General features: G+C 43.0%; 1 protein-coding gene across 5 annotated transcripts in view; it reads right to left on the bottom strand.

The window, feature by feature from the left end:
- Nucleotides 1-4,264: 4,264 nt before the first annotated feature.
- ACSL6 (acyl-CoA synthetase long chain family member 6) overlaps nucleotides 4,265-16,232 on the bottom strand; it is a 64,482-nt gene continuing 52,514 nt past the window's right edge. For all 5 annotated transcript variants that reach the window (XM_054168571.1, XM_054168572.1, XM_009896899.2 and 2 more), the window contains exons 15-21: nucleotides 15,669-15,741; nucleotides 12,847-12,935; nucleotides 12,163-12,279; nucleotides 11,802-11,945; nucleotides 10,506-10,607; nucleotides 9,154-9,225; nucleotides 4,265-5,792 (exon numbers count right to left, since the gene is read on the bottom strand). In XM_054168571.1, the coding sequence (XP_054024546.1) occupies nucleotides 5,652-5,792; nucleotides 9,154-9,225; nucleotides 10,506-10,607; nucleotides 11,802-11,945; nucleotides 12,163-12,279; nucleotides 12,847-12,935; nucleotides 15,669-15,741 (738 nt within the window). In that variant the 3' untranslated portion in view covers nucleotides 4,265-5,651. The remainder of the gene's footprint in view (nucleotides 5,793-9,153; nucleotides 9,226-10,505; nucleotides 10,608-11,801; nucleotides 11,946-12,162; nucleotides 12,280-12,846; nucleotides 12,936-15,668; nucleotides 15,742-16,232) is intronic.

Raw genomic sequence — 16,232 nt, 5'->3', positions numbered from 1 at the left:
GCTGTTTCCCTGGAACCAAACACCATTTGTCCATGAATAATCCTGCCTGGTCCTGCTCTGGCTCCCCTGGGCTTTGCAGGGGTGCACTGGACACTGCTGATGTCTCTCACTGGTGTTGGCTAATAAATGAGCCAAGTAAATAAATAGGTTTATGATACTACATCTCACTGTTACACATATACATAGTATGTATTGTCATGTGCTACACATACAATGTTACATCCCACTATCGAAACTGCATGATCAAAATTCCTGTTGTGAATCATAGAATCCACAAGGTTGGAAAAGACCTCAAAGATCATCAAGTCCGACCTGTTGCCCAAGACCTCATGCCCACTAGGCCATGGCACGAGTCCCCTCTTGAACACCTCCAGGGACGGTGACTCCACCACCTCCCTGGGCAGCACATTCCAATGGCTAACAACTCTCTCAGTGGAGAACTTTTCCTCACCTCGAACCTTCATGTTTCAGCTTGAGTTCGTAGGGCAGAGGAAACTCATTACTTCGTCAGCATGACAAATAATGATAAATGACCATTCTTTTTCATCACTGAATGTTCATCCCAGTGGAGGGAGAGATGCAAGCACACGCAAAGACTGGGAAACGGAGACGGAACGCTTTTAAACTTTATTGTTTTAGACACATAGTCTGAAAAAATACTATGCATTCCCAGTTGTCAATTCATATTAAACAAGCAGATACATTTGGTTATGGTATTACTGATTTAAAATTAAATTAAATTTAAAAAAAAAAAAAAAAAGGAGACCATTACAGAAAGACTGCAGCGTCTTCAGAGAACTTTGCAATCGCTTTGTTTGTTTGTCTCATAGAAGATTGCTAAAAATCAATCTCAGCTTCCACTATTCCTTTAGTTGTGATTTGAATGTGTTTGCTCTTTTTATTGTTTACCCCACGTTGACCAGAGGCACACCTTCTGAACGGCTTCATCCCGACCGTGAGGACAGAGCGCTGGAGTAACAGCAGCTTGTAGGAGCGAGCTTTGATCGTAGGTCAGCCCATGAGAAAAATCCTATGAGCAGCTTTGCGAAATGGGACAATTTCTCTTCTTTACAAAAGTTTCTGTAGATGACTTTTTGATATACATGCTGATGTACCAAACCCAAAAATCTTTAATTACAGTTAATTTCTTGTGGGTTGTGGGTTTTTTTTATACAAATGCATGTTCTCTTTTAACCCCTTCACCTTCAGCTGGAAATAGGCAACACAGACCAAAATGCCTCATTTGTTTGCTGCTCCTACTTTGCTATAATACATAACAAAAAGCTGAAATGAAGGGCTTAAAGGGGGCTCTAGATGCCTCAGAAAACATTTTATTTTGGAACAATTCCAGGGAGCTGAAACTTTTTTCCCCTCCCAGACTACAAGCATCCAGACTTCTCCAAAGTAAACAGCCTCAGCTTCATGACTTAACAGGAGTAAAGCTGGTGTAGAAACCACTGAATGTGCAAATTACTGAGGAATGTTAATTCCAAGAAGAAACAAATATCTAATTCTGATTTTTGTTTTACTTTTTTTTTCCCCCAGCAGACAAACCCAAAGTGAGCTAACGATACAAAAAGTATGCAGGTAGAATTGCCTCTAAATGAAATGCTTCTCCAAATTCTCTGTAAGGCATCAGGAGGTCTTTAAGTAATCTTTTACCATGCAAAAATAGTATATTCTTTCCCAGTTTACATTCATCTTGTAGCAGTTTATTTACAAATAGATCACCAGTTTGTGCTTTTAACACATTTAAAAAAACCAACCAAAAGAATCCTATAATTAATTTGTTTCATTCCAGAAGATTAAATCAGGTTAATTTTTTGTCTGTTATGTGCAAGAATTCATATTCATGGCAAAAAAAAAAAAGACACTGGACATTACTGATGCTGATTCTAGACTTACTAACAGCGAGGACAGGTTGCAAAATAGTACTTTTATTGATAAACAACTCACCGTCTCTCTCTCTTGCCTCATGTGCATCGAGCATTTTACCCTTGCAAATGCGCCTTTCAGGACAGAATAATGATGTGGACTTCCTACCAAAACAGGGTTTGGACTCTCTGGTGTGGTTTCTGCTCACACTCGTGTGCGTCTTTGACCATTTCTGTGGCAGAGCAGAATTTTCTCTGTGCAATATATTGAGCAAATAAAACATTCAAAATACAGAAGTAAGCACTATTCCTCTTCCCAGAAAAAAGAAAGTATTTTATTCTGGATTTTATATATGACCACTGAAGAGTCTTCCAGTGATGCCACAAACCTAGGAAGAACCTCTGATATTTAATGCGTGAGAACAGAGCGTCTCAGCCCATAAGTCATGACCACAGTGCGAGCCTTTGGATGCAGAATTCCCTGGTCTCACTTGGCTGCTCAAGGTGATGGTGCTTTTACATCACCAAGTAACAGCCCCACCCTGGGAGCCCAATTCTGGCCAGCACCCATTCCACCAGCCTTGGCAGACTGAAACTGTGCTCATCAGAATGTTTGCTGTATTTGTTTTCATTCATTCTGTATTCATTAATTGCCGAATGAATCCATGGATGACAGCGATGAGTTAAAACCAATCATCCCAAAGCCATGATGAACAGGGCTGTCAGAGAACTGTGTTGCCATGTGCAACAGCACTTGAGCCTCAACTCTTTCAGTAAGGTGAATATTAGAAATAATTGTTATAATTAGTTATCTCGAGGGGGAAAAAGCCCCACAGCTGGTTATGGGACAGCCCTGGGGATTTTTCCATGATGGTCACAAGAAACATTTCAGTTTAAGACAGCTCAATGCAGAAGAAGTATTCCTGGAATTCAAAGAGTGTTTGTGCCAAGTTCACGCATTTCACATTTGTTCTTCTCAAGTTTTAATCTCTCACAACATTGTCATGATTGTGGTAAGCGTGACCTGCAGGGGAAAAATCTGATTACACAAGAATGGATTGAAGAGAGCTTTTAGTTTATTCTTATAGCTTTGCTCAGGTTCTGAAAGTATTCACAATTTGTGGTGTGACTACACAATTTCTCCCCCATTTTGCATTGCCCTACTGTGGCCAAGTCTGGATTTTCTCTTTCTGATTTGTTGGTGTTGATGTCTTTGGCTCTAGTGCATCTGACATTTTGCATCGAATACTAAAAGAACCCTAAAATCATAGAATGTTAGGGATTGGAAGGTACCTCCCAAGATCACTGAGTCCAAGCCTCCTGCCAAAGCAGGATCACCTGGGTCAGGATAAGAATTAGAAGCATACAGGTAGATTACTCCACATTAAATAAGTAAAAATACCAGCCAGCTAAATCATAAACCATCTCATACTTACACAAAGTTGGGAGTTATAATACCTAGAAACATCTGGTAAACTGAAATTATCTTAGGAGAGGAGTGAATTAAATTCATGTGATAGAAAAAGCTCAGTGGAAAACAGCTTTTCTGTTCTTATTTAGGTGACTAGTTAATTTTATTTTAGGCATTTCACATTAAACCAGGAAACTGTACCAATTCTTCATAGCATTGACACATGCATATGCAGTGACTGTCTCTTGGCTGATACAAAAAGAAGGTGGACTAGACCCTGTAGAGATGCAAATCCTTGATGACTTGACCTAAGGTTTGCACAGTAATTCCCATCCTTTGTAAGATGTGGCAGACTCCACTTCCCAAGGGATGCCTTTGCTGTACATCAATGTAGGAAAGCATCAGCTCACAGTAGTGGTATTTCTCCTCTCCTGGGGCTGATGTGAGTCATTGGAGTGGAATCACATGAGGAACTGGGAGCAAAGAGGGCTTCATACTTGCACACTTGATAAATCAAATTGTCATGTTCTTTATAGAGGGATTACGTTAGCGGATGCAGTTTCCTTTGCATCATTTTGTTCTGAAATCACTGCAATAAATCAGTCTTCACTAACTCACTGATTCAGCTTGAAGCACGCAATGGAGCTTCAGAGGGTAAAGAAGAGATGGATGCAATGAAAAATTTCAACTTTTAGCTTCACAGTCTACAGTGGACTCCAGTTTAAGAGAGAAAAATCAGTGTGCTTTCACTGTCCTAGCAAGGATCTAGCAGGCACAGCTCCATGCTGGTATGCACTGGTGCAACAAACAGCAGTTATTAAAACACACATAGATACATAGGACCCTGTTCAGCATAAGGAAGCCACCGACAGTCCAAGTATTCAAGTGACTCAACATTACAGTTTGCTCATAGTCTTGTACCATGCTTTGTATCAGGAGAGAGCTCTTCAGTCTGTTCCTTTCCCACGTGGGATTTCTCATGGCTGCAGCTGGCTGTGAAATCTCAAGTTTCATTCAGCCCAACTTGTTGTTTACTCCATAGCAGCCACTGGAAGTGATGACAGGGAACTGAAGCTTCCACATGTCCAAACACAGACATTTTCTCAGCAGGCCTTTCTGCAGCACACCCAACGTTTTACCACACCATGACACCTTACAATAGCCTGGCTAACACAGCCTTTTGCCCATCTTTGTGCACTCTTTGGAGCAGTACTTCATCCCCTTCCGTGGTCAGCCAAAGGATGTCTTCTGCTGTTGCACCTCAAGCTGGCCTTCCTCCCAAACCAAATCTGCTTTTCTAAGCCCCATTCAGAATTACAGCTTGTCCCTTGTGCTCCATTTTTTCAGCAGTGTTTCTGAAAGGGAGTTAGTCCAACTGGACTACACAGTATTAGCAGCATGTAAAGTAATAAATTAGGGACTGGGAGCCTGTGGTTTAATGTAAACTCCCACAAAAAGCCACGACAGAGCCAGCAGTGCTCCTGCCACCACCTCAGTTTGAGTAGTTCAAATGTCCATGAGTGCTGAAGGAAGCCCAAATGTAAAACCAGCATTCCATGTATAAATTGGGTAGGGACGAAAAGGAAATAGAGGGAATTCTATCCTATTGCTTCCTAACCTTTTCTTGTCATTTCAAGGTGATATTAATCCATTAGATGTAATATCCTAATAGAATCTCTTAAGTACAAGTAGTGGGAGATCCATTCCTACTTCTGTCCCAGTTACAGAATCCCAGAATGGTTTCGGCTGGGAAAGACCTTTAAGATCATCAAGTTGTTAGGTTATTAATGATGAAATTAAATCAATGACATTCATGTCCCAGAAAATGTATTAAAAAACCAACCAAACACCCTATCACTTAATATATAAACCGATATCCAGCTTGAAATTCCAGATCAGGGAAAAGAGATTTTCACCATCAGTCACTGATTGTTTGAGGTAGACCACATTACTGAATTATCCACAATTTTAGTTCCTCATGGATTAGGTTATATACAATCAAATATCAACAGACATACCTGCAGCTGTCCCTATTTAAATCAGAAATGCTTGGAGCTAGTAATTAGGTATGCTTCCATAATTTTCTTGGTCACAGGTTGAAATTTCTGTCTATTTTGTCACAACTTAGCATCATTTTTAGTAGTGCCCTAATTGTGTACTGAGTCAAAGATGAACTCTGTGACACCTGATGGAATAAAAAAAGAAAAAAAAGGAAGGAAAATCATAGTTAGTGATGAAAAATGAAAGGCTCAGATGTTGAATTCAGCTGTTTCTCCATTCCTGCTGTGTCGTTCTGGCTCTGTATTTTGCAGTGTTATTCTAATATTGCTACAAAGTCCGTGGTTCAACACATTCTTCCTGTTGTTTCAGATGGAGATGCTTGAATATAGCTCTTCTATTTGCTTCTTGAAGTAATCTCTTAGTTCTGGTCTCTTAGCCTTTAATGTTGGTGTCAACAAACCATTTTGTACCGAGAACATATCAGAGTGAATGTAAATGGCTTTGACCTAAAACAGAAGAGGGACATATTGGTAGTAAAAATCACACTACAGTCAATAAGCATAACTTCTTAAATAGACCTTGCTGCAGTTACCTCTGGCTCTGTCTGTAGCCCAGGGGATCCTTAGAATGGTTTAGCTTGGAAAAGACCTTTAAGATTATTGACCCCAACGATTAACCCAGCACTGCTAAGTCTGCCACCAAATCATGTCCCTCAGCACCACATCTACCCCTCCAGAAATGAGGACTCCTCCACTTGAAACTGTATCCCCAAGATTTTTATCATCTGCCCAACTTTTCTAAGGTGCCACTAAATGCCTTCAACCATCCCTCACCATCCCCTGCTCTCTTGCTGGTTTTCCTGTGTCCATGCTGCTCCAGCAGCCAGCACAGAGAGAATGAACACATAAACCTCTTTTCCCTGTGAAACCAAGGCCAGAAGACAGTGAGGCAGAGCACAGGGGACAGTGTCACCATATGTGATACTGCAACTGCTGTTTCACGAGGTCGAAATGCTAAGGAAGGGAGGGAGGGAGGGCAAGGGGGACGTCCTAAAAACATCATCTTAACCTAGCTGCAAATATAAGCAGCAGGAATTTGGTCTTGCAAAATTATCATGAAGCTTTGCAGACACAAGGACGATCATCTCTAAAGGGCTGGTGATGTTTTATGAGCTAATTAAAGTGAAAGCAAATCATTCAGCCCAGGCAAACAGGATTTTGAAGGCTGCTGTTGTTAGCAGTGCTGTCTCTGAACACAGCAGGGAGCCTAGCAGCACAGATGGGAGAGAGCTTTGCCTTCCAGTGCCTTTATGGGAGTACCGGTGTTGGAGAAAGCAGAAAGCAGCTGGATGATTGGTCATAGGCCACCCATTTAAGACAAAATTCCCCAGCCATCTGCTGCTTTTGTGATTCCCCAAGCCAGACTGGTTTGCATTTTGTTAGACTGGGAGTTGCAGGACTATAGACTGATGATCTGGTTTTAAATTTCCAGTAGGTATGTGATTCAACTTTCCCCTGCAAGCACTGTGGTCCAGTTCCTTCACCAGTGATGTCCTTCACAAAAATCAGTGTTTGTGGTGTTAATGCCTCCACACCTTGCTGCACTGATTTACAGTGGAAAAATTGTTGGTTAGAGATGCCAAAGTTGTCATTTCCATGCCAGAGACAAGGATGATAATGATTCCATATACAGTGCGTCTTGTATTGAGTTGCTGGAGCAGGTCCAGAGAAGGGCAACAAAGCTGGTGAAGGGTCTGGAGAACAGGGCTGTTGAGGAGTGGCAGAGGGACTTGGGTGTGTTTAGCCTGGAGAAGAGGAGGTTGAGGGGAGAGCTCATTGCTCTCTACAGCTCCCTGAAAAGAGGTTGGAGTGAGGTGGGGGTTGGTCTCTTCTTATTATTATCAGGTGGTAGTATGAGAGGAAATGGCCTGAAATTGTGCCAGGGGAGGTTGAGGTTGGAGATTAGGAACAATTTCTTTGCGGCAAGAAAAGAAGGTCAGGGATTGGAAAGGCTGCCCAGGGAAGTGGAGTCACCATTCCTGGAGGTGTTCAAGAAATGTGTAGCTGTGGTACTTAGGGATATGGTTTAATGGCCATGGTGGTGTTAGGTTGACAGTTAGACTTGATGATCTTCAGGGTCTTTTCCAACCACACCAATTCTGTGATTCTATGATTGTATAAACCTGTCTCACCACAACCTTGGCCATAATATCTGGCTCAAAGTCTGGGTTTAAGATCACATACTGCAACAGAGGCTGACTTTTTAAGCCCTCTGGTTTCAAAATGTTAAACATTTATTTTTAATTTCTAGACAGCAAAGCTTTCCTCACTACATTAGCATTTATTAATTGGTAGAATAGATTACTTGATGTTATTTCATAGCACAACAGACTTAGACAATTAGAACACAGAATCATTGTTTCAGTTGGAAGAGACCTCCAAGACCATTGAGTCCAACCTTCAACCCAACACCGCCGTGGTCATTAAACCATGTCCCAAAGTGCCAGAGCCACAGGTTTCTTGAACACCTAGAATTAAGTGCATTGCAAACCAGACTTGATATTGAATTTAATTTCGTAATCAATTTCTTTTTGCTTTTCCATTTTATTTGCATGTGGAACTGAGAAATGGAAGAATAACAAAGTTCTGTTTAATGTTGCTTTTGCTGCACTCAGATGTGGCAAATTACTCATTAGAATGACTGCCCAGAAGCAGTCTGAACAAAAGCAGAGAAGTCCTTGCTAATTATATGTGATAATTAAGAGCATTAGTGTAACAGAAATAAGAATTTGACATTTCAGTATGTGTCAATTAGTCTTTTTTTTTTCTGTGTTTTTAATGCTATATAGAATCATAGAATCAATAAGGTTAGAAAAGACCTCAAAGATCATCAAGTCCAACCTGTAATACATATATTATATATATCACAGTATCACAGTATAACTAAGGTTGGAAGAGACCCCAAGGATCATCAAGTCCAACCTGTCTCCACAGACCTCATGACTAGACCATGGCACCAAGTGCCACATCCAATCCCTTCTTGAACACCTCCAGGGATGGTGACTCCACCACCTGCCTGGGCAGCCCATTCCAATGATGAACAACTCGCTTGGTGAAGAACTTTCTCCTCACTTCGAGTCTAAACCTCCCCTGGCGCAGCTTATATATGTAATATAATACTATATATATATATATGTAAATAATAGAAATATATATAATATGATATAATAATATAATCCAATCCATGGTTGATTTCAGATGTCTCCTGAAGTGCTTGCAGCTCTGTTGCAGAAATATTTACAGAAGCACAAGGAAATATTTAGCACAGAGGCTGAAAATAAATCGACCAGCAGCATTTCCTAGGTCAGTTACAAGAATGGTAATTAGTGACCTAGTTTCTTAAGAGTGCTTTCTGTGGCAGAAGCATCAGAGTCCTACAGATATTTACTTTGACCTCTGGTTGTCAGTCTGGAGATTATCCGTGTCTCTGGATTAGACTTTTGCCTCCTCACCCAAAACTTTCACTACATTTAATTTACATTTCAAGCAGGAGTGGAAGGAAGAATCATAGCCTATGGATTTTTCAAAGGAACAAATATTTATATGCCAACAATCACTAAACTATAGAATGGTAGTAGTTGGTATGGACCTCTGAAGATCATCTAGTCCACACCCCCTGCTACAGCAGGATCACCTAGGGTAAACCACACAGCAACATGTCCACTAAAAGTCTCTGTCCAAAACCACTGTGCGCAACAGCAACAAGGATCTGGAGTAACACACCAAGCCCTGGCAAATCCCATTTGATGCAAGTGGACAGATTGCTTGTCTGATCACAGTGAATTAGGTGTTCCTTGGTTCAGTTTACCTGCTCAAAGGAGTGAAGTCCGCTCTCCTTACCCAACCGTACCATGTCTTCCATTATCACTTGCTGCAGCTCCTGGGTTCAAACACACAAAGGCCTCATGTAAAGGTCAGGTGTCTCTCCGGTAGTCAATAGAGAATTAGCAAATGTTCTGTTCCACAGTCACAGAATCCCAGCATGGTGAGGGTTGGGTATGCCTTGTCCTGTCACTAGGTACCACTTAAAGAAGTCTAGTCCCATCCTCTTGCCCCCCCACCCTTTATCTCTTGCTGAGCATTGCTCAGATCCCCTCTGAGGCTGCTCTTCTCCAGGATAAACAGCCCCAGGTCTCTCAGCCTTTCCTCCTCACAGAGATGCTCCAGGTCCTTCAGCATCTTTGTAGCCTCCAATGGACTCTTTCCAGTAGCTCCATGTCTCTTTTGAACTGGGGAGCTCAGAATTGAACACAATACTTCAGATGTGGCCTCACTAGGACAGAGTAGAAGGGAAGGATAACCTCCCTTGACCTGCTGGTCACACTCGTCTAATGCACCCCAGGAGACCACTGGCCTTGGCCAAGAAGGCACATTGCTGGCTCATGGTGAACTAATCCCCCTGCACTCCCAGGTCCTTCTCCACAGAGCTGCTTTCCAGCAGGTCACCTCCACACCTGTCCTGGTGCAGGGGGTGATTCCTCCCCAGGTACAGGACCCTACACTTGCCCTGGTTGAACTTTGTAAGGTTCCCCTCTACCCAACTCTCCAGGCTGTCCAGGTCTGGCTGAATGGCAGCACAACCTGAGGGGGTGTCAGCCACTCCTCCCAGTTTGGTATCATCATCATTACATAAATGATGTTAATTAAATGAACAATAAATACATGTCCAAACATACAACATAGGTATGGTGATGTTAACCCTTTCCTCAGAGTGAAAAGCAAGGTTATACTGTCAAACATTACGTGGCATAGATGCTTGAATTCATGATCTTTCAATCATCTGCCAGATTAAGATGCAGAACTAGCACAGACACCAGTGGAATGACTGAGCTGCGTCAATGCTCACTGCTGTGATCCAACTTGGTTACTCAGTATCAGAAAGCACATGGAAACAAGGCTGGGATCCTTATTTAAGACCTCTAACCAAACACCACCTCTCCTGTTTCCATATTGGTGGTCACTGCCAGACACGTTCTTGCAGAAGTCTGCAGAAGTCTGTGACAGCCCAGCATGCATCACTGAGTCCAGATCAATGCTGCTTCATTTTCAGTGAGGAAATAATTCCTGCTGCTGAGATCATGAGTCATAGACAGCAGCTCTTAACTAGGTTATGCTACAGTGAAGGAACAATCTGCCCTGTAGACAGATAGAAAGACAAACCTTATTTTTACAGAGCTCTGCATATGTTCCATCAAACCCTCTTTTCTTTGCCCAGCCTGGCATAACTTCAGAATCAGGCACCACGATTCCCACCAGAAAAGCCTGTAGGAGAAGGACAAGGAGAGCTGCAGGCAAAGGCTGAACAACATTCAAGACCCTACACTGAAGTGAAGATACAAACTGGTTGAATTTGCTATGTGTTCATCACTTCTTACTCAATTAGGTCAATAACCTGCTCACCTCAGTGAGGTGTATCTTGGTGTCTGTGTCTTTTCCACTGATAAAATGGTTCTCTGTGAGCGCTCTTGCATTTGCCGACAATCTGAGCACCTTTGGTTAAGTTTGTGCTCTGGACAGTAATTAAATTCCTTTCTTCACCTTTATGTGGTGCTGAGGGATGTGGTTTAGAGGTGGTGGCTTAGCAGTAGTGGTGGGATTGTGAGCTTTAGGTGTGCAGTTGTACTTGATCTCAGAGGTCTCTTCCAACCTCAACAGTTCTATGGTCTGTGATTCCATCATGCTTTTTATTCCACGGGCATAAGCCACAGCAGAACAGAGCCCATAGCACAGAATCATAGAATCACAGAATTTTTTTGATTGGAAAAGACCTCTGAAATCATCAAGTCCCAGTGTCAAACTAAGACCACCATGGCCATTAAACCATGTCCCCAGGAGCCACACAGTTTGTGAATACCTCCAGGGATGGTCTCGCCACCACCTCCCCTGGGCAGCCCGTTCCAGTGCCAGACACAAGCAGCTCATGGGCCTGTGAGTCTCAGTAAAACTGATGCCAAAAGAAGCCTCACATTTGTGGTCAGTGGGTGCAGAGGGATGAGCTGCAATGGTTTCGGAAGCTGTACATGTTTGCATCAAGGTGTGAATTAAACATCTTCACCACACACACAACTGCAAAGAGAGCAGGGCTGTAATTTGTGGAGAGGTGCAAGGCAAAGCCAGGACAAGACTGGTCAAAATGCATAGGCAGTGGCTGTGGAGCACCAGTGATTTTGCCTTCTTCTGGCTTAGCACAGGCAACATGGCAAAGGAGAGTGTTAGAGACCCAGAGGTGACACTGAAACAAATTTAAAGCCTTGATCTTTAGCCAAAACATCCTCCAAGCTTCTTAGGGTCACACAGCAGCTCAGCTCCTGCGTGGCTGACAGCCAGCTCCAGAGCAGAAGGGAGGCATCAGGGCAGAACCGCGGCGTGACCCACTCCCACTTTCCCCTCCCTCACACCCAGCTCTCCGTTTTCTGTTCACAAAGAAGAAAGATTTTCCTAAACCTCCGATTTTACCTGCAGGCTGTCTCCATGGACATAGATCTGGGCCACGGGGTCACTGCGGATGTAGATGTTCTCTATCTTCTCTGGTGCGATGTATTCTCCCTGAGCAAGTTTAAATATATGCTTTTTCCGATCGATGATTTTAAGAGTCCCATTCTGTCAGGGGAGAGAAAAGACAGTTCCCACAGAAGTTAGTTAACCACAGAGGCTCGGTCAGCAGCCTGCTTTTAACACAGCATTGCCAGAAAACGCTTCTCTGCTACATCAAGCTTGTCCTGAAAAAAAATCCAAACTTAATCCTTTGTCAAGAGAGCTCTGCTTGGGAATTTCAGACCAGCAGTTGACAACTTAGAGAGGCTAACACAATACGCACGGGTAACCATTTCCCAATGTCTCCAGTGTGAAGCCAGCCCTCCTGGTCCAGTGCTTCCTTTGTCTTCTCTTCATCTTTCAGATAACCTTTGAAAACGTTTGGTCCTTTCACACATATCTGCAAAACAGGCAGAGGGGCTGATCAATTATTGGATTAGCCTGCTGCAAGCGCTACCAAGCTAAACAGCAGTTCACTAAACCTGAGAGCTTTTCAAGGTTTATTTAATGGCTGTGCTCTGTGAAACTGAAATATATGGTGCTGTATCAAATTACCTATGGATAATTTTATTTATTATTTTTTCCCCCCCCCAAGCTGAAGGAAATCTGAAAGAAGAGATTGCAAAAGTGATTTGCCCAATGTTGATTTGCACTCAGCTTGCAGTTTTCAAACCCAGCCTTAGTTCAATGAGCTTCCTTTATGTGCAATATAGAAATCACAGCAATTCAGTTCATCTTAGCTGAACTCATTCATTCAGTCTTGGCTGTTAAAATAATCAGGCTGAAAGTACTGCCACAGCCCCTTTTTAATTAAAGCTTTGCTGCTCTCCTGCTGAACTGACATTTTATTTCCTGATGGGAATACAGAAGACATCTGCAACCATGCACCTCACAGAGCTAAAATACTTCTATGACTACATAACTACTTAGTACAGTGAGAATTTGATATAAAAATGTGATTTGCTACCTCTCCTTCTCCTTTGGAAGCAAAATAATTCAGCTCTTCCACATCCTTCAATCTGATTAAGTTACAGGGCAAAGGGGCTCCTACATGACCTGGAAATCAAAGTTATCAAGTCACTTCTTGTCTCTCCTATAAACAAGAATTAGCATTTTATTATCAGTTGCTTGCACAGGTATAGGCACAGGGGATGTTCTTGCAGGAGCTGTGTCTGTGTGCAGAATTAATGTCTTCATTTAAGGCTTTGAGCTATTAAAATTAAATACCCAAAGCTCTTGTTTGGGTATAAACCCTGTTTTCAAACATGTCCAAGTACAGACTGTGCCTGTCTTACCTGTAAGAGACTAAACCCTTTTTAAAGCTTAATTCATTCTAAAAGCAACCTCTGTTGTTTAAATCACCTGGAAATTTCAACTTCAGGGACATCATGTTGAGCATAATTCCCCCAACCCCTATATTTTTTTCAAAGGCAAAGTGAGGACAGTATCTGCTGCAGCCAACAGGCACTGTCAGAGCACTCAGGTGTGCAAAAGAGTTCCATGTCCACCAGAAAGAGCCGCTAGAACAGACAGGCTGAAAGAGAAGGACCAGCTCTGTGTCACAGAATCACAGAGACCTCAGGACATCATCCAGTCCAACCCCTCTTCTAAAGCAGGGCACCCACAGCAGCTTGCCCAAGGTCACAATGGCCAAGGAGGTTTGGATTCTCCAGACAAGGAGAATCCACAACTCTCTGGGCAGCCTGCTCCAAGGCTCCAGCACCCTCACAGCAAAGAAATTTCTCCTCCTGTTCAGGCGGAACTTCCCAGCCTCCAGTTTGTTCCCATTGCCCCTTGTCCTGTCACTAGGTACCACTGAAACATCTGGCCCCAGCCCCTTGCCCCCTATCCTGTAGCTCTTGCTGAACATTGATCAAATTCCCTCTCAGGCTGCTCTTCTCCAGGCTCAACAGCCCCAGGGCTCTCAGCTTTTCCTCCTCACAGAGACGCTCCAGGCTCCTCAGCATCTCTATAGCCTCCCCTGGACTCTCTCCAGCAGTTCTGTCTCTCTTGAACTGGGGAGCCTAGAACTGGACCCAGTGCTCCAGCTGCAGCCTCACTAGGGTGGAGTAGAGGGGGAAGATAACCTCCCTTGACCTGCTGGCCACACTCTTCTAATACACCCCAGGAGACCATTGGTCTTCTCGGCCATAAAGGCACATTGGTAGCTCATGGTGAACTTGTCATCCACCATGACTCCCAGGTCCTTCTCCACAGAGCTGCTTTCCAGTAGGTGAACCCCTCACCTGTGCTGGTGCAGAGGGTTATTCCTCCCCAGGTGCAGCACCCTACACTTGTGGTTCACAAGCTTTGTAGCTCTCTCATGGGCTGAAATCTCATTTGGCAAAGGGACCAGATCAAAGCTCACAGAAGATGAGGATGATGCCACATGGGTGGCACTTTGCTTAATGCTGTCCAAGGCATGGACCTAGAGGGCAGCAAGCCCCAGCACACACCAGTATCTGCAAGGGGCTGGTTCTGGTTTGGAGAAAAGCAAACAGATGGCCACTTGTGCTGGGTGAAGAAAGCATGTGCTCTTCTCCAGCCACTGAACATGTGGGTTGGAAAGAAGGAAATGTTTAACTGGCCAGGACAATTAATACCTAGTGTCCAAGATTACTACTAGTATCCAGTTAAATGAGGATGATACTGATTGAAAAACATTTTAATAAATATTGACTAATTCTATTAAGAAGAAATTAAGCCACAGCACTTGTATGGGTTATCTCAATCTTTCTTAGTGATGATTTTTAGCTCAAGATCAGTTTTTAAACCCTGAAATAAATAAAGTATTGAGTGGGTCTGTGATTGATGCCTGGGTTTGCTCATGAAGTACATGAATAGATTCATCTTTTCAGCCTTTCTTTTTAACAAACATCCATTTAAATTCAGCTCCAGAGCTCTGGAGAGGACTCACAGCACCAGGAGCACAGAGTATCACCAACAACAGCTCAAGGGACAATTCCAAACCTCTCCAGGGCAAATGTGCCTAACAGCTGATCCCTGTTTGTTTATTCTGGACTAGTGAGATTTTAAACAACATTAAATTTGCTGAAAATTATTCACAGATTGATGAATGTTGCATAACACTCTGGGATGTAACCCTCCACTATGTTCTAGAGAAATCTGTGTTTATTTTCTTGCTGGAGATAGAATCATTAAGGTTGGAAAAAAACCCTCTAACATCATCAAGTCCAACCTTCTACCCAACACCTCCATGACCACTAAGCCATGTCCCAAAATGCCACATCTGCTTGTTTCTTGAACACCTTTAGGGATGGTGACTCCACCACCTCCCTGGGCAGTCTGTTCCAATGCCTGACCACTCTTGCAGAAAAGAAATTCTTCGTAGTCATAGAATGGTAAGGATTGGAAGGAAGCTCTGGAGATGATCTAGTCCAACACTTCTGCCAAAGCAGGATCACCCAGGGCAGGTCACACAGGAACACGTCCAGATGGGTCTTGAATGTCACTAGTGAAGGAAACTCCACAGCCTCTCTAAGCAGCCTGTTCCACAGCTCCAGGACTCTCACAGTATAGAAGTTTTTCCTCATGTTGAAGTGGAACTTCCTTGGTTCCAGTTTGTATCTATTGTCCCTTGTTCTATCACAGGACACCACAGAAAAAAAGCCTAGCCCCTTCTTCTTGACACCCACCCTGCAGATATTTATAAACATTAATAACATCTCCTCTACATCTTTTCTTCTCCAGGCTAAACAGCCCCAGCTCTTTCAGCCTTTCCTCATCAGACAGATGTTCCAAATTAGATAGTGGCAGAGAATCGATTACCTGATGTCCAGTCACCTGGGGTGGTGAAGGTGCAGCCAGCTGTGCATTCTGTTTGGCCATAACCTTCATAAACCTGACAAAGAAAGAGATATTTTTAATCAGCATTGATGGCTTCCCTAGTACCCAACAGCATTCTAAGACCTGCCTCCTGTGGATTGGTCTCTGTAGAGCTGAAAATAATGAGAAGACAAGATCAGCACTTATCTTTTGAGACAAGAAATACATTGCTCTACAACACTAATTTATTAGTGGGGAAAAGACATTTTTCTGGAATGCTTAGAAAGTATTTCTTTTATCCTCTCATTTCAGGCTCATGAATGAAGCCTTTTAGTTCCCCTGGGCTTCCTAGAGGAAGAGAAATAGCACAGTGGACATCTTAAGTGGGTTCAACATCTACCTGAACATTCTCTTTCTCTATTTATGTACAGACAAAGTTGTGTAGTGATGTTCCTAGCATGTGCACAAGCACATTTCATTGCACACACTCAATGAAGTGTTAGGATGGAGTCTTGAGGGTTTTTTGCAGCTTCCTGCTGCTCCCTCCTCAAGGCCATTCCCACTGCA

The sequence above is a fragment of the Dryobates pubescens genome, chromosome 16, assembly GCF_014839835.1.
Source record: "Dryobates pubescens isolate bDryPub1 chromosome 16, bDryPub1.pri, whole genome shotgun sequence".
Classification (NCBI taxonomy): Eukaryota; Metazoa; Chordata; class Aves; order Piciformes; family Picidae; genus Dryobates; species Dryobates pubescens.
This window is presented reverse-complemented; position numbering and strand designations above follow the sequence as displayed.